Genomic DNA, 24,269 nt, shown 5'->3' with positions numbered 1-24,269 from the left:
AGCTGCTCTGGCTCAAGTAATTACGCATATACTTCGTCGGCTGAATCTGGCTATCCACCGTGAGTAGCTTCTAGTATCACCTCAGATATTCAGTCAGGAGGTAACGGAGTAGACTTAATGAGTGGTATTTATCGACTAGGCATATTCTAAATCTACAATAAAGCCTTAGTTGGGCTTTCATCACGCACCTCGTATTGATCCATGAGGTTTGACGTGATCGATTTCTGATCCTGTATCTTTCGTTGGAGCGACAGTCCTTTTTTCGCCTCATTTTTCCCCAGCTGTTGCGAATGGACCTCGTCCGGACCATCTACGATTCTCAGTGTCCGCGCTTGCGCCCACATTGCCGCTAATGGCGTGTCCTGCGACACACCAGACGCGCCAAGGCTTTGGATTGCTTTGTCAAGTGTCTCGAGGGCGACTCTCGGTGCTAAGATCTTTGCCTGAGAAATCTCTTTAGTTGCAGCTTTCGCATCGCCACCGTCAATTTTAACGGCAGCATTAAGGACTATAAGACGGGCAGCATCAATATTCAAACGAGCCTCAGCAATCCATTGCAGGACTACGCCATGCTCGTTGAGCTTCTTGCCGAATGCCAACTTCCCTTCATCACTTGCGCGTGCAATCATGTATTCGAGGGACCTTTCAGCCTAGTAGTTAGATTGTCAGCTGCTGTATATTGGGAACATTAAATGCGTACAAGACAGGAAGTCTGCGTAAAATATTGTTTGGAAGAATGGGTGACATAAACCCCAACCACTTACAACGCCAATAGCTCGCATGGCGTGGTGGATTCTGCCAGGGCCAAGACGGCCCTGAATGATCTCAAACCCACGTCCCTCACCGACAATCATGTTTGATGCTGGCACTCGAACATTCTCAAAAACAAAGTGACCGTGACCATGAGGGGCATCGTCATAGCCGAATACGGACATCATCCGCTTTAGTTTGATACCGGGGGCGTTAGCCGGGACCAAAATAACTGACTGTTGCTTATATGGATCAGGGTCATTAGGGGAAGACTTTCCCATGACGAGATAAACCACCGTTTTAGTGTGGCCAGCACCACTGCTCCACCATTTCTGAGCGAACGTTAGATGCACGTTCTGTGGGTGGGTGCAGGCTAACATACAGATCCATTCAGCACCCAGTAATCTCCGTCCTTCGTCATTGTGAGCTGAATATTTCTGGCATCAGACGAGGCAGTATCCGGCTCTGTCATTAAAAAGGCTGACCGAATGTCTCCTGTCAATAACGGGGCAAGCCATTTCCTCTTTTGACCTTCAGTTCCGTACTTCGCGAGAACCTCCATGTTTCCAGTATCTGGTGGATTACAATTGCATGCCTGCTTCAGTCAATTTTTTGACATATGCAGTGATTGACAGCAATTAACAGTAGAAAATAACTTGCTTACCTCGCTAGCGATTGTAGACTTGCCTAATTGTTCGGCCATGATTCCATACTCCAAGTTGGTATAGCCCGCGCCATTTTCATAATGATTCTTGGGTAGGAAAATATTCCACAAACCGAGGGCCTTGGCTTTATTTTTAAGGTCTTCAACAATGGAAGGTTGTATTTTCCAGCGGTCAACTCCTTCACCCAGTTGGGCTTCAAATACTGCATCTGCCGGTATGCCTGCAATATTCGATTAGCATTACATAGCCCCCATAAGATCAAACAGGGTGAAGCCATACATTCTTTCTCGACGAAAATTGCAAGCTGTCGACACCAGTTAATAATTTGTCGTAGTTCTTGGACGAAGCAAGGGATTGGGTACTTTATCAAGCGTTTTCTTTGCTCTCTCGCTCACAAATGGGAGGACAAGGGGCGGGATTACTGCAGACATATTGGAATTTGTTAGGCAATAGAAGAAGAATTGAAATATAATAATTTGGTACGTTAGCAAAAGATTACACAATTAATAGTCGCAGAGAATTATATCTGTTATAAGCGAAGGAGGAGTCAAATAGTAAGTGTCGCCTTTGCGGGGTTGGATGTATTATTCAACCGAGATTTATTCATATTTCAACCGTAAGCCGGGCAGTTTACCCAGTCAAGGGCATCAGCCGAAGTACCGAAATACCGAAATATCGAGCCATATTCATATTTACATGCCCAGTGTAATGGAGATTTTATATGCCTGTCTTTCGGCGAAAATAATTAAATTATTTGACATTTACACCTGCTAGATCACTCCTGTGTAATCCATACAAAAATGTCTACTGGCAAGTACGACGACATAGTCGTTGAGGTGACTGGCAAGATTGGAATTATCAAGGTTTAACTATCCAGTTCCCTTATTACATGAAATCTCACTAAACATCTACAGCTGAACCGGCCTAAGTCCCTAAACTCCTTTGGCGGCAAGCTAGTAGAAGAAACAATTTCGGCATTTCGGGAACTGGATGAACACCCTGACACTGTGTTTACGGTCCTGACCGGAGAAGGGCGATTTTTCAGTGCGGGAGCTGATATTAGAGGTATGTACTTGCATAAATAACGAAAGCTATGCCCTAACAATATATAAATAGCCACAGAGCTGTCCTCGAACAAGCAGTATTCAAACATAGCTGAGAAAAAGCTCTCCTTCCTAGGCGGATGCGTAGGCGCATTAGAATTACTGCGATCGGTCATCGACCACAAGAAAGTCTTCGTTTTGGGTCTCAATGGCCCCGCTGTTGGTGGTGGTGCTGCCTGGTTCGCTGGAGTAGCAGATATTGTGCTGGCTTCCACGTCAACATACATGCAAGTACCTTTCAGTGCTTTAGGGCTTGTACCTGAATATGGCTCTGCGTTGTCTTTTGCTCAAAGTATGGGTGTACACCGTGCAAACGATTTTCTGATGTTTGGTCGCAAATTGACTATAACTGAATTGGAGCAATGGGGGTTAGTTAATCGGGTTCTCCCTGTAGAGGGATACCAAGGTTCTTTAAAAGGGTTTTTAGAGGGCCAGTTAGAAGTCAATGATGGCAAAAGTATGATGGAGATGAAGAGGTTGCAGAATGCGCATTTGAGGGACACGAGGATATTGGCGGTATATAATGCAATGGATGCCTTGGCAGAGAGATGCGTTGCTGATGCACCGCAGAAGAGGTTTGCAGAAAAGAAGGAACTTTTAGAAGGTAAGATTGCCTAATAATGTTCCAGTATACTCCATCTCATTTATCTTTTACTAATGTTACAAGCAGCAAAATCTAAAGGTCGAGGCTCTAAGATATAACCCAAGACTTTAATATGTTATCGGGCATGAATTGGAAGTATTCTTATTTGTAAATGGAGTTTTATTGATGAAGTGTCTTGGTCCCGCAAACTACGGGGATGGTGTGGAGGTCTCAGATAGAAGGAGGAAACTTCAACGAGTAAATGCCAATTTAGAAAAGTGGCTGATATGTGGACAGCCCGGAAGGCGGACTATCAATGTTAAGAAAATGGAACCACCTGAAAGAACTCTTAATACGACAAGTCGTTATTTTTTACTTAGTGAAATATATTTATTGGCGAGTAATTTAAGGCTTATACGAGGACTGTTGTTGTCAACTTGGGAGCTCCATCTGCCACATCTGTAGTGCTCTCTCGCGCACCTAGGACAGGATGCAAATTATGTCGAGGTCGCGAAACATTACTCAGTTTCTATTTATCAGACTTCACTGTTAAGGTATATGCATCTTCGGAGGGAATAGTTTCAGTCATTCCCCGCATTACCTAGCTTGTGCCACTGGCAGTTGGTAACTGTTTGCTGCAAATAGTTCTTTTAGGATGGAACTACCTAACCCCACGCACAGCATTATCCGAAGATCGGTAGGATATCCTGCACTTTTGTGGCGACAATGGCATTCTAATTAATTAGCATGAACAGTAGTTGCATCACCTTTGACTCCGCTGGCACAAGCAGAACGGAAATACCGCCTTATATTGTTTCATTCTCATGGAGCCAAGCAAGTTTATTCGAAAAAACTAATTGCTGGTTCTACTGATACTATACACACGAGTAACTATCCGCATTGTTTATATCACCTTTCCCATCATATGTCAAAAGAAGCGGGTATCTGCAGAGATTGCGTGTCAACGTGGTCCCGTTGCTGTCCACGCCTGTAGCGCCCAAAGTAACTGGCGCTTTTCCAGATTCTACCCACTCAACCAGGGCATGAAGCGGGTCGAGAGGTGCAGGACCAATACCGCCGCCACAATGCGCCACTCCAGGAGCAAGAAATAGCCGGTAAAACTCGTCAACTTTCTTTTGCCCTCCCATTCTCTGTTCAAGTCGTTCACGATACCGCACTGTTCCCTCATGCGTGATGAGCGGGTCTGCCAACCCGTGCCAAGTGAGTAACTTTCCTCCTCTTTTGTAGAATACAGTGAGATCAGGCTCATTCGTTCCCAGAATGCCGCTGTATTTCGCAATGGACGCCGAGAATGCATTATCAAACTCTTTAAAAGTCATGTGAGCTGTGTCGTAGTCTGGATCTTGCATCACAAAATACCTGATCCAAGCTTCAGCAGAGCTGAAAGGAACAGGGATGGTCGTTCCGTTGGTTGTACTGGTGTTGGCAAGCCCATTGAAGGATGCACCAGGTGGAATACCATACCACTGCTTATTTCCTGAAAGAGAGGTCGCACCCTGTAAGATCTTAGAAACTGTATGTGCATGCTCCTGGGTGATTGTCAAGTTCCCGCTGTCGCAAGTAATGATATGGCCAATCAGTCCCTGGGTATCGAGATTGCATTTTTTGGTATTGGAAATAAGTCCATCCTTGACTCCATCAAGGGGATCGCAGGTCAAGATAATGTTGGCCTGATATGCCTCGAAAACGCACTTTGGTGGCGCAACCAAATTTGCCATCACTACCGAGGGCCAAAAATCCGCTACTGATAACTGTGGCGTGTTAAGTGCAGGTGCAGATGCTAAAATTCCATCGAAATCGCCTGGGTATTTCTGAGCCGCAAAATAGCCTTGCCTCCCACCCGTCGAGCATCCATTCCAATAAGAGTACTTCGGACTAGTGCCATAGAATTGTTTAGTGACGGCTTTCCCTACAATAGCCAGGTCATGTTGAGAGCGGTACGCAAAGTTCTTCACTAGCTCGGCTCTCGGTGTTCCATCACTCCCCAGAACCCAGAGACCCGAGTTTGCATCGATGGTCCCGCCAAGGGTCAAGCCCCCATCTGTTCCTGCCGTAGCGTAACCTGCAGCAACTGCAGGCGCAAGTTCTGGTTCGAACAGGCCCGCAGCCAACCCCCCCCCGCCTGTGGCTTGAAAACGGCCATTCCAGCCCTTAAAAGGCAGCCAGACAGTGACGAGAACAGAGTCGTTTGCCCTACGGTGATCAAGAATGATAGTGACATTGCAGAAATCAACTCCAGAGACGGGCGTGTTTGACGATGGAATGGCAGGATATGAGTAATTATAGACAGGGCTGCTATTTATCGAGATGATAGAAATGTCTGGCAGAGACCGAATTATCAAGTTTGAATATCTCTGAGCGGGAGAAGGTCTCAAACTGCCTGTTGAAGATGCAGATCCAGATGTAGCAGCGATAAGTAAAACCGCCAGGCTGCGAGCTAATTTCATTGTGAATAACATAAAGTAAAACAAGGCTCTATCATTCAATTCAAAGCCGTGGTAAAAGCTTATGTTTTATAGTCAGGCCCACGCTGTCATGGTGATTAGATGCCGCTCTAAGGGCCCCACTTTCCCTGACCGTAAAATGCAGAGGTTATCCAATTCCAGGGCGATCGAGCTCTAAGTTGGCCAGATCCACTCTGAAGGTCACTACTGTCAAATATCCCGCTTCCTTAATTCATTCTAGGGGATGATTTGCAGCGTGCCTTTCCCAGTACCCGACAGATTCGACCGAGCTACGGATTCGGCCGAGCTACGGATTCAGCCGGGTCACAGATTAAGCCGGGTCACAGGTTCGACCGAACAGTCATATCTCAATGTCCATTTTGCTATCAATGCACAGCCACGGTTACGGCGGCAATAAACCCCTCTCGCAATAGGGCAGTCTAGAATAGGCCGTTGAGGAAAGCCGTAGCTATGTTAGTTTTGCATTACATTATAGCCCCATATTTCATAATGACTTTTCTCCTGCTCACGTTTCCGGCCCCACGAATCGAGCGCCTACCCTTCTTTCTAGCCCCGCCGCCGTCTGCGCTCCTCTTGTGGGTAGTCGGAAGCCACTCTTTATTTCCGTGGATTCTCCCTCCAACCCCGAAGAGGAGATCAGCGAGCTCGCTTTTGCTCCCCTATCTGTTTATAATTCGATCTGAACCCAGGCATCCCAGATTCCACTGCAATGGTAGAGCCGCTTTTGGCACCTGGCAGTACATTTTCCGTTCTTGTGTTAGGAGATACAACAGCGCTCAGCGTAAAATCAGAACCAGCAATAGCCCACTTCACACCGATCATGCCATATGGGCTTAAAAAGCGTGTACTAGCAGAAGCCAGATCCTAGCCTAGTAGCTTAGTATTGGGGCAATGCAAAATTTCCTCCATCCAGGTTCTAGCATTGACAAACCACTGATATTGATATGCATCCAGTCAGCTACAGCACTAAGAGCTTAATGGTTGAAACTTGTCATCTCGCCCGGATTGATTAATCCGTCTAGAAGCATACTATCCTAATGCCCCCACATCGTTGTTGCGCCCACCCTTACTTGATATAGCCAACTTGGTACTTTGTGATGGAACAGAAATTCAGATATGCTTCATGGGCTCGGTGCTCTGTGATGTACAACGGAGCTGTTTGGATGGATACGCTTAGCAAAAGGGTCAGGCGGAAGATCACAGGCTGCTTTGGAGAAGAGATGTCTCATTGTTGGCTAGGAGTAATCAAGGAACAAAACCATTATTGTCAGTCCAAAAGTCCCCAATTTCAACGACTGCAGGTTCTGACCAGCTCGACCCTTCGCCATAATGGCCAAAGACACGCACTTGGACTATGGCGGCAAACTACGGGGATGCCGTTGCCGTCGGTTTTGTGGTCATAGTATTTGAAGTACTGCCAGTTGTACCAGCTGTACCACTGGTTACAGAGCTCCCTGGCATCTCAATACAGATATAGTAGTTTGGTGTCAGACCGGAGCAATCACTACTAAGTGCCGGCTATATGGGAGTCAGTATTTCTGTCTTTGAAAATTAATTTGAATCTTGAAGTCCACTTGCGTTGTAACTTTCCAGCTGAGCAACTGTGATATTGTTTTTGGTTGCAATTGTTTCACAGGTATCCAAACTTTTATCGAGTTTTAGTAAAGGTTCCAACTGTTTAAAATAAGAAAGCGCATGGAGATGGGAAAAGCTTACCTGCCAACAAACCAATAATCTGCGCAAGCTTTTGGAATTCCAGACTGTTCCGGTTGTGGGCCAACCCCATTTGTAGGCAGTGGTGTAGAGCTGTAACTGGTAGTCCTTGTTGTTGGCGTTGACGGAATAGCAACGCAATAATAGTTGCCTATTTTCAAACCCAAGCAGTCTGATTTGACAGCTGGATTCCACTTCAGGAACTCTTCGGCGCTAAATGTGCCAAACATTTTTACAATCAGGTCGCAATCCTCTCCGTTATCTGCCCGATACCATGAAACACAGTCGGGTGTGATTCCTGTCTGTGTGGCTGCTGGTGCAGTTGTCGCCACAGATGGCAGCGGAAGTGTGCCATTCATAACACAGTAATAATCTCCTGGAATTATCCCGGAGCAATCCGATCCAAGTGCAGGCTACCCTGTTAGTTGGCATAGGTATTGCAATGGTTGAGACTTACATTGTACTCTTTAAGCTCATCCAATGACACATAGCCTTCTTCCTTTATAATCGACTCACAAGTATCATTAGTGGTAGCTTGATAGAAAGCCATGCAACTAGGTGGGATGCCGCTCTGAGTTGGTGAAGGAACAAATGTGCTATTGGGTGTTGGGTGAACAGTTGAAGTATATGGTGGATACCATTGCGAAGTTGCAGTAGTGTTGTGTGTAGCACTTGTTTGAGATTGGATTCCTGCGTATGATCAGCTATTATTCTGGATAGCTCTAAATATGCAGAATCTTACCAACGCAAACGTAGTAGTTAGCAAAAAGATTTGTGCATTTAGCACCAAGGGCCGGGTTCCATGACTTGCTTTGTAGCCATGTTAGCTTCTGTTGAAATATGTGCTACAACCAGCAGATTGATGATTACATACAAGTCATCCAGTGACATTGAGGTCGAATATCTTGCTTGTATACTAGCGCATGTGTCGCCAGGATACACTAATTTCCATTTATTGCCTACACCAGTCAGCTTTGCCTACATTAACCATAGGGACCTCTCACAATATGGCACTTGCCCAGCCTGAGTTTGGGTTGGCGGCCAAGATGTGGCTGTCGATCTTGTGACCTGTACATAAGAGCTCGATGGCTGCGGAATTATGGAGTAGCTTGAAGAAATAGTAGTAGAGCTATGAGGTTTCGTAGACGTCGAGGTAGGGCAAGCGCCTGTTGATGTCCCTACGCAATAGCTGTTTCCAAGCCAGAAATTGGTCGCACAGTCAGACGATACGGCCGGCTTTTACAAGTTAGCACCGAGTTGAGGATGGATTTGTAGCACCAACTTACGTTCATTTTCAGGAAGTCCGCGAGTTTTATCCCAAATACAGTTGCGATTGTCCCGCAGTCATCGCCCTCAACTACATCATACCACTTGTTGCAATTACAGATAGTCCCAGTTTGCGTAGGCTTATCCGGTGTCGTGTGAACAGTAGTGTGAGGAGCATCGCTTTTAGTGCTCTTGGTGCTGCTAACACCTACCGTGCCAGTGCCAACACAGTATGCTTCTCCAAGCCAAAAATTTGTGGCACAGTCCGTAGAAACTGCAGGCTGCAGAGTTATCAGTACAAGATTCGTAATGTCCAACACCCAAAACCTACATTCCAAGCAAGAAATTGGCTTTTCGTTATTTTGAAAGCAGCTGCTACAGTCTCGCAATCGTCGCCCTCAACTACATCGTAGAACTTGTTGCAGTTTGCGGCGATTCCCGTCATTGTTGGCTTATCTGGAGTTGTGTGGTATGTTGTATGTGGCGCGTCTGCTCTTCGGGCCACCTCATCGGCGTTCAAGTCGACGATACCAGCCTGAACAATCGACGCGGCCAGGGCGACTGTAACAAAAAGCAACCGCATTATTGTCATAGAAAGCTCCTTTGCGGATCAGAAGTAGAAATGTTGTTTCGGTTGATGGATAGTTCCGACGATTTGGCGGCATAAGATAATGGGCAGCTCTCTCATACACGAAAGCAATGGGATGTCCATGAAACCTTCAGCAAACTGATGGTAACATGGCCTAGGGCTTGGAGCCGAGGAAGGGAATACGGAAAGAGGCCAGGACAACAGCAACGGAGATAAGATGAACCCTTGGACCGGAGGAGTTCAGCCCAGCCTGCAGAAGCTTACGTCACAGCACATTCACAAGATAGACCCCAACTTTTTAGTTGGGGTGAGCAGTTTAGTTCCACAAGACCCCTCAAATCAAATCCCCATGCAATTAAGAACGCCTTACGAGCAAGAACCCTCGACAAAAAAACCCCTCTTTTGAACGTAGGATCGTAAGCCTTCACTGCACTGCTCGTAATCCGTAGATCACCAAGTTGCCATGAGTTGCCGTTATGGCCCCCGTAGTATTCATTATCAATTAGCCTTGCGCTGTTAACCTTGTTAACGCCATTTGATCGGCGGCCCCACATCATACCCCTGGACCCCAAGACCGAGACCCTGTCTGATCGGCAATGCACTGTCAGATTTTATGGGGACGCTAAACAATCCTAGTTCACATGACTAACCCTGTCGCATGGGAAAGACTAAAAACCACCATATTGAGTGAAATGGGGCGCTTCAGCCTTGAGTTTCCCATTGGGTCAGCTGCAATGTCTGAGTAGCAAAGTGAGACGGCTGTCGAAGATCCGATGCTTAGAAGGAAGGTGATTCAAAATATTAGCTTGCCACGTCTTACGTGAGCTCTGCTCCAATTTGGAGGTGTGTGACGTGCCGATCGATGCGGGATGCCTTTTTTTGTTCAATTGTCCGAGCTCATGCATAGTTGGGATACACATACACGCAGCAATGGCATGGCCGCTTAGGTATGAGGAAGCTCAATGTCCAAGATATAGGAATTATTGGCACCTCGGATCGGGACACGCGGTAGTAACGTTACATGTTAACATTGTATATTGTTCATCATTACGTTGTAGACTAGATAGCGTCTAAATTCAAGTTCCCAAATCCGTATTGTTATCCGAATTCGGATCAAAAAGATCCGGATCAAACGTCGGAAATTTGGGACGGTTAAGATCTGCTCCAAGTTCCTCTATCGTAGTTCCATCGTCCAAATCTATAGCCCACGCCATTGTCCTAAAAACCGTTATCAGCTGTAGATACAACTTCATCTGGGAAAATAAAATTCTCACCCTCCAAGGCAATGACTGTTGGCGTATTGGATTCTGATGAGTAATTAGCTTTGCCGAGTCAAAAAGATGCATACATTACGAGACTTACTTCGTCTTCATGGTTTCACCATCATCATAGGAAACCCATTGGTCGTCATCCCAAGTGATGATCTTAACAGCTGCAGCTGAATCAAGTGTGACCGTTGCGCCATCAGCCACTACCTGTCTGATCTCAGTAGCTGAAAGAATTCCTTTCGTGTTGGTGCATGGCCCTGCTTTTCCACCCTCCTTAAACGGGCAGCCAGCCGAAAGACAGGATGAGCTTTTCATTGTGAAACCTTTCTCATGTTAGCATAAACAGTGGTCGATGTTACTGTTGTAAGCTTACTACGGCCATAGAATCCAAGTCCAAGAACCACTCGGAGAGTTGTCAGCACTGCCATAATATCCAGGGATCATGAGGAAAGTTACCTCTTGCGGGATCAATATGGTTCCTCCAGAGTAGTTGCATGGCGAGATCAATTTCTGTTAGATTTGTATGCGCCTGCGCAATAGCTCCAATCGAATTGTCCGCAGAGTCCCAAGTTCCGTGGATATCGTAAGTCATGATGTTAAAAAAGTCGATAATAGGATCGATTTCGACAATATCGAAGCCGCGCATATACCAGTATGAAGATGGCTAAATAAGTTCAGAATATACTTTATGGCCTGCTATGGGGTTACTTTGGTTTACTTACAATCGTAATCGATAGCCCAGGACGTTCTGGCATGCCACTCTGATCCAATGCGTGCCGGAGGTTCTGGAGAAATTTAGGAAAGTTCTCTTTGTCTTCGGTTTTTCCTCCTCTATCGTCTGCTACCGGATATTCCCTAAATCGACATCAGTAATTATTCTCTAGTTTTTAATTGAATCTGATCAAAAACTTGCCAGTCGATGTCAACACCATCAAAATTATTGGCTCTCATGAAGGTGACTAGAGAATTGAAGAAATTTTCTTGTGCATCTTTTGATGCTGCAAGGTCCGAAAACGTAGTGCGTGATGGCCCTGGATCATTCATGGCCCATCCTCCAATCGAAATCCAGACTTTAAGCCCGGGCTGCAAAGCTTTGAGAGCTGTTACTCTTGTATAAAGTGCTGCGACATCAGCCCCCATAGCACTGAGAGTGAAGGTATCCGGATCTATTAACACGAATGCAAAATTGATATGCGTATAGTATCCCAGAGGTATTTTTTCGGGGGTCATGGCTGAATATAATAGTCAGTACAACACGTCTCTTCCGATTAATTAAGAAGCTTACTTTGGCAGTTTCTTTCCAAATTCCAACCTTCATAGTATCCAATCGTGCGGGCGTCGGAGCTAGAACCGCTGCATGAAGGAGAAGTTGGGACGTTGCCCTGACAGAAATCGGGGGTAGTGCCTATGTCTATTCAGCCTTTACATACTAATATTTCACTGTTATTGCACTTACCACAGAAGCCATACTCGCTGCAGCAGACGTTGAGAGGGCATTTTTCAGCTGTAGACCACTTTGAGCCCCAGCCCGGATCACATTCAGATTTTTCGTCGCATGTTGACGTGCAGTTGCCCTGACCACAGAATGTAGGTCCTTTATATCAATCAGCGAAAACCTTCGTTAAGTCCGAATATGGTAATCATACCAAGCCCACAGTTTCCCGTTCTATAGAAAAGTTAGCAGTCTAATCATGTACTCTCGATTTAGATAGAGCATACCCATCGGGTTCCAGTCTACAACAACCACTCTCACATTTTGTGTCTTTCGTGCAATGATATTCCTCACAAACAATAGGGGCAGCAAAAAGTAGCCCTGCCAGGAGAAATCTGAATAACTTCATGGCTGAAGTCTTTCTCTTGCAACAAAAATAATTACAGAGAGTTGAACGAGATAGAAGGTTGGCAGAAGATGAAGTGCACGGGTTCTATTGACGCCCTAAGGTTTACCCCACTATCCCCACCCAACTTTAGAGCACGCCTATTGTAATAACTCCATAGAGAGGAATAGTTCGGGTCCTAAATTCTAACATTCCAAGCCTCGATGGCTAGTGCAGGAGGATTCGTTGAATGTGACGGATGTCACGACTTGGCAACAATCGTACTTCACATTTTCAGTGGTGGATTTTCCACCCCAGATCTGCCTTGTTCGGTCATTCCGGTATAAATTGCTCATAATGAGACTATCTTCTCAAAATGGAAGGACGTGGCACAGTCACCAGTGGTCTTCTCATTCTATGAACCTCCAATGGCAAGGAACGTCGACCAGAAGCACCCCAGCCTTGTCAAGTGAGGCCCACTTAGCGTAATCCCACGCCGAATTCTATGCGCCTTAATTAACATGTAAGCTTACGGCAGCACAGTACTCTAAACGTGCTGTAGATAGTCCTCAGATCGTCGGGACAAGGACAGGGGTGTGCAGTGCAGGGGTGGTACGAAGGATTATGGCCAAGTCCACAGCCCAAGGCAGCCCAGGCAACGCGAAGGATCACGACCAAGGCAGGGAGCAAAGCTAAATCAAATGCCGACTACCGATTGATAACTATTATGGGCGTTTTTTGGACATCACAGTTGATGAAATTACACATTCTGTTCTGTAAAGCAATCTGTGGTGTGTCTTCTCTCCGGTTCGTTTATGCTTTGTCAACTTTTCTTTTTATTCGCAACGACATCATTTTCGCTTTTCGCTGCCCATCTTCAAATTTAAAGAAATCATATGTTAGTTGTGCTACTCGTTCTCAAATTTTCATGCTAATACACGTATCAATCATTGCAGAAAGATGCAGTTGTCTAAAATCATCCATGGCTGCCTTTACGCTGCCGTGGCTTTCTCGACTGTAGTCATTGCCTGTCCTGACTACGATGAACTGCCGTTTTACAAAGCCCTCAACGAAAGCAATCTGAGTCAAGATGAGCTGATGAAGAGATGGTACACTGTGATCGCTAGCGATGGACCGAGCTTCAATCCCACTACATGGCCGGACAGCACTCTGCCATATTGCTTCGAGGACGACAATTCAAGGACTCAACTGGCACATATCATCGAAAGTGCTTGGAATGTGTGGCAAGCATCGTTAGTGATTAATAGCCAGCCTTTCATATAAATTCTAGCAACTAATGTTAACAGTGGTGTCAATTATCGTATCGACATGGGAGAGTATAATGATTGTCCTGATCCGGTCAATGGTGCAGTTCCAAGAGGTGCAAAATATATGCTCGTCAGAGCGCAAAATAACGGGAAAATGGTGACCACTGTTGGGACTCAGATATATAGTAGTGGTATGGGAGCACTTATGAGATTTGATCCTAGTCCCGCAATTGGAATGCGAGATCCTGTCGCCAACATGGTGCACGAGATAGGGTGAGCTGCTATGCTCAAATCTGTCCATCGTGATCGTGACTGACAGACAAATAGGCACGCCTGGGGTTTCTTCCACGAGCAACAACGACCCAGCTTCTGGAAATACGGAGAATACGCAGAGGCAAAAGGGGACAAAAATCAAATCAAGTTCGTATGCGAAAATATGAGCGACTACGATATTGTTGATGGGCGATTAGACGGTACCATAGATGATGCTTGTCACAGCTATGGTAAAGCCAAAGATTTGGGATTTTCGGCGTTGGAGTTTATGCCTATGCCCTTGCCATTCAGTGCTCAGCTCGATGACGGAGACTACGACTGGAAGTCTGTCATGCTTTATGCATCTCCAATTGGAGGTGCGGTGAGGAACGGTGCTCCCGCGAATGTCTATACAAGGGCTTCAGACGGAAAGGTCATTGCCTACAACAAGACTCCGAGTCAGAGGGACGTGAGTAGATTCAATGCGATGTATTCGGAAAAGGCACCATATCCGAACCCGTGTTTGATCAATCAGGGTTGCAGTCCGAAAAAGGCCGTGTTCATGAATGCGAAGGCCAAGTGTAAGAATGTAGGCAAGGACTAGACGACAAGAATAGGGAGTTGGCACAATTCTATCTTCTACTCATAATAATGCTTCCATCAAAACGCCGGAAGTTTAGTGAAGTGACTAGACATATTCGTACCTGGCCCAGCAGCATGCTTAATGTGATTCCGGTGCAATATTTGTCTCTGTTTCACAGTCTTCACACTACGAGATACGTACAAGTGGCATTACGGTAGCTGCGATCGTGTCTCCATGGAATATTATCCGACCAAGCCCACACATATTTTCTACGTGGTGGGGCTTGCAAGGACAAGTAGAATCTAAGTCTTGATTGACCCACAAACACGCCATGTAGTTTCCATGCCGCTGTGTAGGCCTAGGATATCGACATGGGGGATACGGACGGAATGCCGGAAGGATCTGAAATTGCATTATCTCGAGTTTAGTGTTGCAACGTTGTATGCAATATGCATTTTTGAAGCTGAGCAACTTGATGATCAGGAAGGTTTGGGGGCGGTACTATGTAAGCCGACTATGTAAGCCAACTACCCCTACTACTAGCAGCGCCGTATATTACCTTTTTAAGGTCAACTAGGCTAACATTAGCGTAAATCCCCCATAACGCCACAAAGGAACCCTGAATGTAAGCTTACTTTGGGAACGCACGATGGTTACTACGCCCACATCCAGGTGCCAGAACGGCGCATGCTCCGTGACAAGGATGCAGATGGCACAGCACTGGGCCGCCCACTGTAACTATCGGAATACCAAGAATAGCTAACTGCCCGCTGCGGGCGCCAACGGCCCCCAATGACGGACCTAATTTCCCCACTAAAATCCCCACTGCGCCACGGCTCCACAGTCCCATCACATCCCTGGGTACCCACCCCGCTGCTTCCAGGGTGTGCTTTAGTGCTGTACGACCTGAGCTGCTCGGTGATAAAGTAAGATCAAGAAATCAAGCTCAGCTTTTTCCCCATGACCTGTTGACATTACTAGTGCTGATGTAAGTTTGCAGATCATTTTATCACTATCGCCCATCACACACTATCTTCCTTCAGCTACTTTGCTACATCCGAAGATGTGTCATTAGCGATGGGGATATTCTTCTGGGGATTCCTATTGGCCACCAAGTCTCATATTGATGGAACTAGAGAGAGCCTGTAGTCTTTTCACTCTACTACCTTTTTCGCTCTCTGTTTCTTTTCACTGCTCATTCTCTCTTTCTTATTTGCGCCGATGAGCACAGTTAGCAGCGGCTTGTACTATAGCTGCTTGCCACCATGCTACCTATACTCGAGGCGACGTTGAGTCTTGCTCTGGCTTCTATCGTATCAGCTGGCATCAGCTCGATTGGCATCTCCAGAGATCTTGATGAGCCTGATGATTACTCATGGATTAAGAAGTTTGCCGCTGTGGGAGACAGCTTCACAGCTGGCATTGGTTCTGGGGATCTATACGACGAGACCGACAACTCCTATGATTGTTCGCGATATTCGTATACCTATCCTGTGATTATGGACCATTTCTTTGGACCCAGTATTGACAAGTTCACATATACTGCGTGCTCGGGGGCTATCTCAATGGGAATATTCGATCAAATCAATGCTTTGGATGATGACCAAGATGTTGTCATCTTAACTGCTGGTGGAAATGATCTTTGCCTTGTGAGTCAAACTTTAGAGCTTGGGGAGACAGAAGTTCTGACCAAAATCCAGTCGAAAATAATAGACAAATGTATAGCTGGTGCAGCAACATCAGATGATGCATGTGACGCTGCCATAAAGCATGCCCAAGACGCACTTGGGTCAGGGGGTTATTTCAAGGATAACATCAAGGGCGTCCTCACGGCAATAGAGTAAGAATTTGCTATTGCTCTCTCTGTACTCACTCCCCAATTTAGACTAACAACTTACAGTTCTAAAATGGCCAAAAATGGGATTGTGGTCCAAGTCCTGTATGCCCAATACTTCAACGATAAGACAGATGCTTGCACAAGCGAAGATTGGCAGATCATCGATCTGGATGCTGGAGCTGGTGTATCTCTGAGCAAAAAAAGACGTACACAGTTCAACTCGCTAGTAGTTGACACTAATAAGGCAATAAAGGAGGTTGTAGAAGAGGTCGCGGCCGACGCAAAAACAATGACCCTCGTAACTGCTGATTGGGATGTCTGGGCACCGCTCACTGGTGGACAATTCTGTAGGTTTTCTATATTTAAAGAGATCTACGTACCTGGATTTCTACTTTTGGAACCTCAGATATTGAACACAGAATTATAAGGCTAATATAATTCCAGGTGAGCCAGATGCAAGTCCAGTAAGTCCAATTGTTTCGGTTGCAATGGCAAAGGAACTAATATTTTATAGGATCCTGAAGACGACAGCAACAATAATGTCATGTTCTTCAAGCTATTCACCGGCAAAACCCCCCCTTTGGAGAGCCGCAGCCTTAATACTATCCGATACGACAATGACACGTCGTCCATCCCCGAGCCGTACCTTTCTGAAATGAGCAAGCGCGACCCTGTCGACCCCGGCTGTGGGAGCTCATCCCTCTCTCTCCCTGACTGGATCGGGAAAATATTCCACCCCAATGGCCTTGGTCACGAAGTCATTGCCGCATTCGCCCTCGATGCCATTGCAGATGCTCGTGCTAAAATACTTGGGCAGGGGCCTGTATGCCCCATTGTTGATAAGACAACATGCTACTCAAGCCAGGGAAGCAAAGCTTACGCAAGTGCCGAATCCCTCAACAACCAAATCGATGATTTCTGCAGTTATGTAAAGGACAATGTACCAGAAAATGAGTCAGGCTGGACACGCAGCAAAAAGTACTATGAAGGTACCTTAGATGAGTACACGATGATTGTATCACTCTCTGACAACGCCGCCTCATTTGACGAAAGTGAATGCAAGGATGCTATAGGTACGATTATCAATGGCTGTGATGTGCCTAGCGGAGGAGACAACCCAATGAATTGGAAGGGTGGTGGTAAGAGAGTCGAGGGCGAATATACTTATACAATCAACATTTATCGGACGAATCGACCATGGCCCCCGCCAGATAAGTCAACACAAGCTTGCGAAGGGTGGTACAAGTTTCTATTTCAGTCCTATGATATGTACGGTGCTGGATGGGCAACATACGACTACGGGCAAAAGTCATTAATGAAAGAAATAAATCCGTGCTGTGGTTCTGGTAAGATATCTTCTGGGCAGTTTATTCGAGAGTAGTTGATGCTGACATTTTCTCAGGAAGTTTAACTGGCTGGACATTTGACTACTTTGACGAACCGGATGAGAATGGATATGAGGTAAGTACAAACACCATTGTGACTCAAACATAAGCTGATAAATGGGGAAGTGGCACGCCTTCTTTCATACTGCGATTGGAACTCGTCGTCGGTGCTTTGACAACAACAACGTCCAGTGTGCCGCTGGAGGCCCATGTGATGGTGGCGGCTGTCGAGGCAATGGATGATAAAGAGGAAACTCTCTACATTAATCAATTAGCTCATCCCATGGTTGTTTCATATTTTTTAAACTTTGAGGCAGCAACTTTGAAATATATATTACGAAAAGGCGGTGTTTGCATAAATAGTTCAAAGTGATAATTATAATCACATGCTAGACCTTAACAAAACTACACACGTGACTTGTGCATGAATCCAATTAATGCAAAAGCCTAGCCCACCAATAGCAGAACAGCAATATAACAGCACACGTGACTTCTAAATTACCGAGGCATGAACAACTGACGTCGGCTCCCCAGTTTATTATCGCGGCCTCTAGACGTTCCTCGGGTCCTCCTCAAGTCGTCGCCCTTCATATCCCGATATTTTATTTCAGTTCACCCTTAACTATTCCTTACGTTCCTTCAATAGTCGACAATAACCTGCTGCCAAATTTCACTTGTATAATACAATACCCCACACCTCACCCATCATAAACAAAACAAGCTTATCACTTGCTACACGTCCACCGACGAACCCCACCTCCTGAACTCATCGAAGCCATCATCACAATGGCAGCTCAGCAATCCGACAATGTAGCCCACGCCCTCTCCGGCGCAGGCGGTGGCCTCCTCTCCATGGCCCTCACGTACGCCCCCATTACCCTCCCACCACCATCACCAACTAACCCTCTCTTTCCAGGTACCCCCTCATAACCCTCTCCACACGCGCCCAAGTCGAATCCACCCGAAAGCGCACCACATTCCTCGAAAGCACGCGCGCCCTCCTCGCCCGCGACGGCCCCTCCGGCCTCTACGCCGGCCTCGACTCCGCCCTCGTCGGCATCACCCTCACCAACTTCGTGTACTACTACTACTACGAGTGGTCGCGCGCGGCCTTCCTCAAGGCCCGCGCCACCCCGCGCCTCTCGACCCTCGAGTCCATGCTTGCGGGCGCCCTCGCCGGCTCCGCAACCGTCATGCTCACAAACCCCATCTGGGTGATCAACACGCGCATGACGACGCGCAAGCGAGCCAACTCTGTCGGCGCGCTCCCCGGCGCCCCAGAGGCCAAGGCGCCGTCCACCATCGGCACGCTGTTGGCGCTGCTGAAGGAGGAGGGGCCGCTGGCGCTTTTCTCGGGTGTTCTGCCCGCGCTGGTGCTGGTCATCAACCCCATCCTGCAGTATACGCTGTTTGAGCAGCTGCGGAATGTGGTGGAGCGGAGGCGCAAGGTTACGCCGTTCATCGCGTTCCTGTTGGGCGCGTTGGGCAAGCTCGTCGCTACCAGTGTGACATACCCATATATCACGCTCAAGTCGCGTATGCACGTTGCTGGACGTGGGGGAGACAAGGAGGGGATGGGACAGGCCATGAGCCGTATTATCAGGGAGGAGGGATGGGCCGGTCTGTACCGCGGTATGTATCCTCTGTCTGGCGCATAAACCTAAAGGAGGGAGACTGACTGATGACTACAGGAATCGGACCAAAGGTTACGCAGAGCGTGTTGACTGCTGCGTTCCTTTTCGCCTTCAAGGACGCGTTATATGCGCAGACCGTTCTTCTCCGCCAAAAGGCAGCTCTCAAGGCCATTGCCAAATAGAGGAGCAATAATGACCGGCTAGAACACCACTAGCAGCGGAGTGTAAGAGATAGCCACCATAGGGCGTAGTGGAGGATAGACTGGTTAAAGAGCACGCCAGGGAAACGTATTGACGCGTTTCCAAGTACCAATACTCAACGAAGGAGGCGTCGTAGTACTGCCACGCCATGTTGCACACCAGATGTAACAATTCTTCTGTAAATATTTCATTTTTCATCACATCAGTAAGCAGAGTACAAACACGGCATATATAGACTGGCAAAACCCAAGCCATTAAATTAAATCAAGAATTAAAGAAGATAAAATTTCCATTAGAAGATGATGGTGCTATCTCAGTATGATACAACTATCGACATGATATGTAGAGTGCGCAGGGGCAGCACATGAACAACAGAGACGAAGCCCTGGAAAACGTAAGGAACCAACGCGAAAAGTAGCTTCAATATGTGCACACATCCATCACTGCTCAAGCAGTTCCCCCACTCGCAAGGAAATCCGCAGCCTGTAATCGTTAGCATCACTCTTTATATCAATAGACACTCTAGCGACTTACCCTATCCAGATTATAGTCATATTTCTCGAGCGCCGCCAATGCATCCTTGCGCGAATAGCCCATCATGGTCAGGTTCTTCAAAAGGGGATCATCGTGCTCTCCATTTTCGGTCAGAGCCCTTCCAATCACCGGCCTCTCCTCCTTAGCCGTTGCCTTAGCTACACCATTCTCAACCGCTGTGCCAGGTTTGATTTCGTCACCAACAGCTGCCACGGCTGGGTTCGGCGCTCCGTCAAGGCCGGAGAATATGGCGTCCCAGTCTTGGTTGGCGCTAGTCGGTGCGGGCGCGGCAGCAGGCTGCGAAGTTGACGCCGATGGGGAGTGCGCAAAGTCACCAAATCCGTTTGCAGATCCGAACGCGCTGCCGTGGCCGGTGGTCTTGGAGGCAGCGGGGCTGTCAAACATGGGGTTGAACTCGTCCATTGCGGAGCGGTCGTGGACGGAGAGGTTCGCAAAGTCGTCGTCTAAGTCACCTTCTTTGGCATCTTCAAGGTCATCGAAATCATCGAAGTCGTCGAAGGCAGTCTTAGGGGGACGAGGGGGTTGCGCAGCGGTCGTTCCTGAGGGAGCAGCGACTACGTCCGCAGCAGGTGGAAGGTCCTGGCGAGATGGGAGCAGGCCGGAGTACTCGGCAGCTTCGGCATGGGCGATATCCTTGGGGGATACAGTCTTGTCATAAGTAGGCGGAGAAGACTGGGCAGTGACAGCAGGCGGCTGGCTACCGACACTCATTGCAGAAGAGGATTTTGAGACACTGGGGCGTCTTTCATCAGGTACCTTTAAAGAAGCAGCCTGGTCAGAAGTTTCCGATCTGAACTGGCTGGCAGATACTGGGATGAAGTCATCGTCGAATCCGCCCTCACTAGCAGACGAGTCGTCATCGTCGCCAATTTCCTCTAGTGGTGGGAATTCCTGGTGGAACCGGCTGGTAGGAGGCTCGACGCTCTTCTCGGAGCCTTGCGAGACGGCGCTACTACCTCCACCGAAGCTAGCGAATGCGGAGTCGAAGTCATCCTTGGATGAGACCTGGCCTTTGCCTGAGGGGAACAGCTCGCTGGAATCACCAAAAGCGGTGCCAGCTGCTGGTTGAGTATCTGGGAATGCGCCGGGCATGGATTCCTTGCGGCTGCCCATGGACAAGGACTCGCTTGCGGGGGATGCAGTGATATTACGATCAAACGTGGCTGATCCTGGTCGATTCTCTTGGAGATCTGCTACAGAGGATCCTGTCGGCGTTGACGCAACATTCTTTGGTGTTTCAGAGCCATCTCCAAATCTGCTCCCTGGCACAGAGACTTGGCGAGATGAGCTGATAGACTCATTGTCTGGCTGCGAGAAAGGCAAGAAGCTCGAACTGATTTGTCTTGACTGGGGGGGATCGGGAGTAAGGCCTTCTCGAGCTGGCATCTCTGCTGATAGTGGGGCAGACTTATCCTGGGCGTCGACAGCTTGCTTAAATGTAGTCGGCGGCATTGGGGAAGCAGCCGGCGATGCATTCATAGGCGCCTCGTATGTTGGTCCAAAGATGTTCTCAAATGAATTTCCTGGCTGCTGAGCTACAGGTGGAGAAGGGAAGGGAGAAAAGGCGATATCAGAGCTGCTTCCTTGCCGCCTGAAGAATGGGTTGCTTGTGCTCATCGTCGACAGAGCTGGGCTTGCGGCCGCTGGGGCAGGGCTTTGTGCTTTCGAGGTGGCTGCCGAGCTCTCAGAGAGCGCCCTTGTATCTTGCTCGATGCTCTGGTTCAGCTCCCCAGCCTCGGTCTTCAGTTTATCGCGTTCCCCTTCATTAGTCAGCAGCTGCTTTTTGTTGATTGCAACCAGACCCTTTTGCTGACGGGCTTCGGACCTTAACTTCTCGAGCTGAGGCTTCAATTGAGAGATCTCTGTGTTTAAAGCCTTGATACGTTCTTTCAGGCTAGCATTCTCTTGCTGGTCGGCTTGTAAGGCAACTGAGACCTGTTGATGTTGATTTTGAAGGTCTTGGTGAGAACCCTCAACCATGGCAATATCTTGTTGTAGCTTCCTAGTCTCATTCCTGGAGGCAGTAAGGCGCTCCTCCAAAGCTCTAACATCCTTGGCCTCCTTCTCATAGAGAGTGCGAAGCTGAGAAAGTCTAGTCTCAAATTCCTTCTTCTGAGAGGTTGCCTGCGTAAGCTCATTCTGCGAAGTTGAGCGCTGGCCCTGGACTTCCTGCATCTGTTTTGACAGCGTACCAACTTGGTTCGACAAGTTAGCAAGTTCACTAGTCTCACTAGTCAGCTTCTTGCTAATCTCCGGATCGTTATCCCCCAAGAGGTCGTCCATGGTTCCAGATCGTGCCAGCGGCGTGGACGCATTGGATCCGCCAGTAGCATTGTACGATATCGACTGGCCAAAGGACGACGATGGCACAAATGGCTTGAAGCCGGTATTCTGGGTTGGAATATGCTGAGGGCTGCCAGCAACAGGGCTGCTTGGTGTCATCGGGCTTCTGCTGGTTGCAAATGGGTCTCCGAAATTAGATCCACCAGTGGACAGAGCCTGTTGTGCAGGAGCTGGTGGTGGAGTAGCGGAAGCCATCGCGTCAAGTCCGAACAAGTCGTCCGCGGCAGACTTAGGAATGGTTGGTGCAGCAGTTTCAAAAGCAGGCGCGGTCGGTTGTTGGGGTTGTCGGATTTGCGATCTCATGCTCGGGGGAATTAGCTCTGCCGGTAAGGTGGCAGGTAAAGCATCTCTCCCGTCACGCTTGCCTCTCTGTTGACGGATGAGATACATAGCTACGGCAAATTCGTCTCTTGACAGATGGCCTTGCGAGTTGATATCAGCCAAATCCCAAATCTGTGCCAATGCCTCCTCAGGCAACTTAGAGTTGCTGAAGAATGGCACGGCTTCATCGCCAGTGATGAAACCGCGATTCGTCTTGTCAATGGTGGCGTATATGCTATCAAAGCGATTCTTGTCGGCGGGAGAGATAGCCCAAGTACCTGGTGAAGGAGGGACTTGACCAAACGCAGGCTTACTCAGAGGGCTGGCCGTTCTTCCCAGATTGTGACCTGTGAATTGCCTCGGAATCGGAGGTACCGCAGGCGGTCCACCGGTGACACCAGATAGTTGTCTTAAAGGTGGACGCCTCGCGGCAGCCTCTATAAGCCCAGCTGGGAGAACATTCGGTAGTGTGCGCATAGCCCCTGACTTGGACGATGCCAACAGATGCATAGCGATGATGAACTCAGTAACCGTGAGAGCTCCGCGATGCTCAGTATCCGCAAGGTACCAAATTCTCCCAAGAACTTCATTCGGAAGCCCTGCGCGTTCGAATATTTGTTTAGCCTGCTCGCCACCTAATATGCCCTCCTGGGCGCCAGACTTCTCGAATAAAGCAGCATACTGCTGGACCTTGTCTGGAGTCAACGGAGGGACTCGTATGGGGTTTCCACTCGTCTGCGGTTGTATCGGTCCAGGCGGTGGCCCTTGGGGAGGTGGCGGTACAGCGCCGCTCGGCACGCCGCCATCGAATTTAGGGATCGGTCCTGGTCGGAATGCAAGCTCTGCTGTCGGGTCTCTTCCTGCTTGTGCATGACCGATCAATCTCAGCACGATACTGAAGCCAGTAGGAGTAAGCAGTCCTCTATTTTCTTTGTCGGCGATGTTCCATATCTGTGTAAACAGTAGTCAGATTAGCCGTCCAACAGGTGACATTGCCATCCCTCAATGGAACGACGGGATCACTCGGATCATGAACTTACCACGCCCAACACCTGTGGATCAAGCCTCGTCTTCTCAAAGAAAGTCACGGCAACCTCGCCAGTAACAACGCCAATGTTCTCAGAGTCCGCCTCGCGGAACAGCTGCCCAAACACTCGTACCTCCTCCGGTGTCAGATTCAAGTTCGGCGCACCTATCTATCATCAGCCTGCATCCAGTCGAACACACATATCGCCTTCATAATGTCGATATCAAGTTGTGATGAAAGGACTTCAGGATTGCGTCCCTGAGGGAGCATTCAAGGGTCTTACCAGAGTCGACATTGGTGTCCGCCATCGCGCTCGCCAGAGGAACTGATCCACCAGCGCAACAGGGCCTCTAAGTGTTGATTTTCTTAAATGAGAAGCTGTAACTGCTCTTGCCAATGCTAGCTCGCGTTGGAGTTGATTCCGGAGGGCTAAAAAACAAAGAGGGGGGTTTGGATTGTTGATGGGGGGAGCTGCAACCACGTCGCCAACGGTGGTTGCGGTAGATTGTCAAGCGGCAACCGCGGCAATTGCCGCCGCGTCATTCAATCACCCAATCTGGGGTAATTTGGTATCGCCCAATTTAAATTACATTGCGGTCAAATACGAGACTGTCTCACATGAT

The 24,269-nt window shown here is 48.0% G+C and overlaps 9 protein-coding genes across 9 annotated transcripts; 4 read left to right on the top strand and 5 right to left on the bottom strand.

The window, feature by feature from the left end:
• Positions 1-152: 152 nt before the first annotated feature.
• On the bottom strand, positions 153-1,846 carry VE01_03848 (uncharacterized protein; the record flags this gene model as incomplete). The annotated part of the gene is made up of 6 exons (XM_018273330.1): positions 153-650; positions 765-1,082; positions 1,133-1,345; positions 1,415-1,635; positions 1,695-1,719; positions 1,778-1,846. 6 exons carry the CDS (start codon positions 1,844-1,846, stop codon positions 153-155), a joined length of 1,344 nt encoding a protein of 447 aa, XP_018131811.1.
• A 369-nt stretch (positions 1,847-2,215) lies between these two features.
• On the top strand, positions 2,216-3,136 carry VE01_03847 (uncharacterized protein; the record flags this gene model as incomplete). The annotated part of the gene is made up of 3 exons (XM_018273329.1): positions 2,216-2,278; positions 2,330-2,480; positions 2,532-3,136. 3 exons carry the CDS (start codon positions 2,216-2,218, stop codon positions 3,134-3,136), a joined length of 819 nt encoding a protein of 272 aa, XP_018131813.1.
• Positions 3,137-3,976: 840 nt separating this feature from the next.
• VE01_03846 (uncharacterized protein) lies at positions 3,977-5,569 on the bottom strand (the record flags this gene model as incomplete). The annotated part of the gene is made up of 1 exon (XM_018273328.1): positions 3,977-5,569. One exon carries the CDS (start codon positions 5,567-5,569, stop codon positions 3,977-3,979), a length of 1,593 nt encoding a protein of 530 aa, XP_018131852.1.
• Positions 5,570-7,299: 1,730 nt separating this feature from the next.
• Positions 7,300-9,297, bottom strand: VE01_03845 (uncharacterized protein; the record flags this gene model as incomplete). The annotated part of the gene is made up of 7 exons (XM_018273327.2): positions 8,898-9,297; positions 8,587-8,847; positions 8,305-8,536; positions 8,175-8,259; positions 8,043-8,110; positions 7,758-7,990; positions 7,300-7,713 (listed from the first exon to the last, which is right to left on the bottom strand). Exons 1-7 carry the CDS (start codon positions 9,156-9,158, stop codon positions 7,300-7,302), a joined length of 1,554 nt encoding a protein of 517 aa, XP_018131851.2. The 5' UTR covers positions 9,159-9,297.
• A 934-nt stretch (positions 9,298-10,231) lies between these two features.
• On the bottom strand, positions 10,232-12,264 carry VE01_03844 (uncharacterized protein; the record flags this gene model as incomplete). Its single annotated transcript, XM_018273326.1, has 11 exons — positions 10,232-10,373; positions 10,430-10,462; positions 10,518-10,746; positions 10,797-10,826; positions 10,880-11,087; positions 11,146-11,208; positions 11,333-11,655; positions 11,709-11,828; positions 11,880-12,017; positions 12,070-12,089; positions 12,143-12,264. The coding sequence occupies 11 exons, from the start codon at positions 12,262-12,264 to the stop codon at positions 10,232-10,234; spliced, it is 1,428 nt and encodes a 475-aa protein (XP_018131850.1).
• Positions 12,265-12,989: 725 nt separating this feature from the next.
• VE01_03843 (uncharacterized protein) lies at positions 12,990-14,420 on the top strand. Its single transcript, XM_018273325.2, has 4 exons — positions 12,990-13,138; positions 13,197-13,493; positions 13,548-13,781; positions 13,836-14,420. The coding sequence occupies exons 2-4, from the start codon at positions 13,201-13,203 to the stop codon at positions 14,362-14,364; spliced, it is 1,056 nt and encodes a 351-aa protein (XP_018131856.1). The 5' UTR covers positions 12,990-13,138; positions 13,197-13,200; the 3' UTR covers positions 14,365-14,420.
• Positions 14,421-15,292: 872 nt separating this feature from the next.
• Positions 15,293-17,808, top strand: VE01_03842 (uncharacterized protein; the record flags this gene model as incomplete). Its single annotated transcript, XM_018273324.2, has 7 exons — positions 15,293-15,992; positions 16,044-16,183; positions 16,244-16,527; positions 16,625-16,644; positions 16,695-17,526; positions 17,583-17,641; positions 17,692-17,808. The coding sequence occupies exons 1-7, from the start codon at positions 15,609-15,611 to the stop codon at positions 17,806-17,808; spliced, it is 1,836 nt and encodes a 611-aa protein (XP_018131855.1). The 5' UTR covers positions 15,293-15,608.
• Positions 17,809-18,351: 543 nt separating this feature from the next.
• VE01_03841 (uncharacterized protein) lies at positions 18,352-19,676 on the top strand (the record flags this gene model as incomplete). Its single annotated transcript, XM_018273323.2, has 3 exons — positions 18,352-18,428; positions 18,482-19,197; positions 19,257-19,676. The coding sequence occupies 3 exons, from the start codon at positions 18,352-18,354 to the stop codon at positions 19,379-19,381; spliced, it is 918 nt and encodes a 305-aa protein (XP_018131854.1). The 3' UTR covers positions 19,382-19,676.
• Positions 19,677-19,688: 12 nt separating this feature from the next.
• Positions 19,689-24,112, bottom strand: VE01_03840 (uncharacterized protein). The gene is made up of 4 exons (XM_018273322.2): positions 23,930-24,112; positions 23,660-23,811; positions 19,935-23,570; positions 19,689-19,883 (listed from the first exon to the last, which is right to left on the bottom strand). Exons 1-4 carry the CDS (start codon positions 23,952-23,954, stop codon positions 19,848-19,850), a joined length of 3,849 nt encoding a protein of 1,282 aa, XP_018131853.1. The 5' UTR covers positions 23,955-24,112; the 3' UTR covers positions 19,689-19,847.
• Between the last annotated feature and the right edge of the window lie 157 nt (positions 24,113-24,269).

Source organism: Pseudogymnoascus verrucosus (assembly GCF_001662655.1).
Source record: "Pseudogymnoascus verrucosus strain UAMH 10579 unplaced genomic scaffold scaffold_13, whole genome shotgun sequence".
Taxonomy (NCBI): Eukaryota; Fungi; Ascomycota; class Leotiomycetes; order Thelebolales; family Thelebolaceae; genus Pseudogymnoascus; species Pseudogymnoascus verrucosus.
The sequence above is the reverse complement of the archived record's forward strand: the minus strand, read 5'-3'. Positions and strand labels throughout refer to the sequence as shown.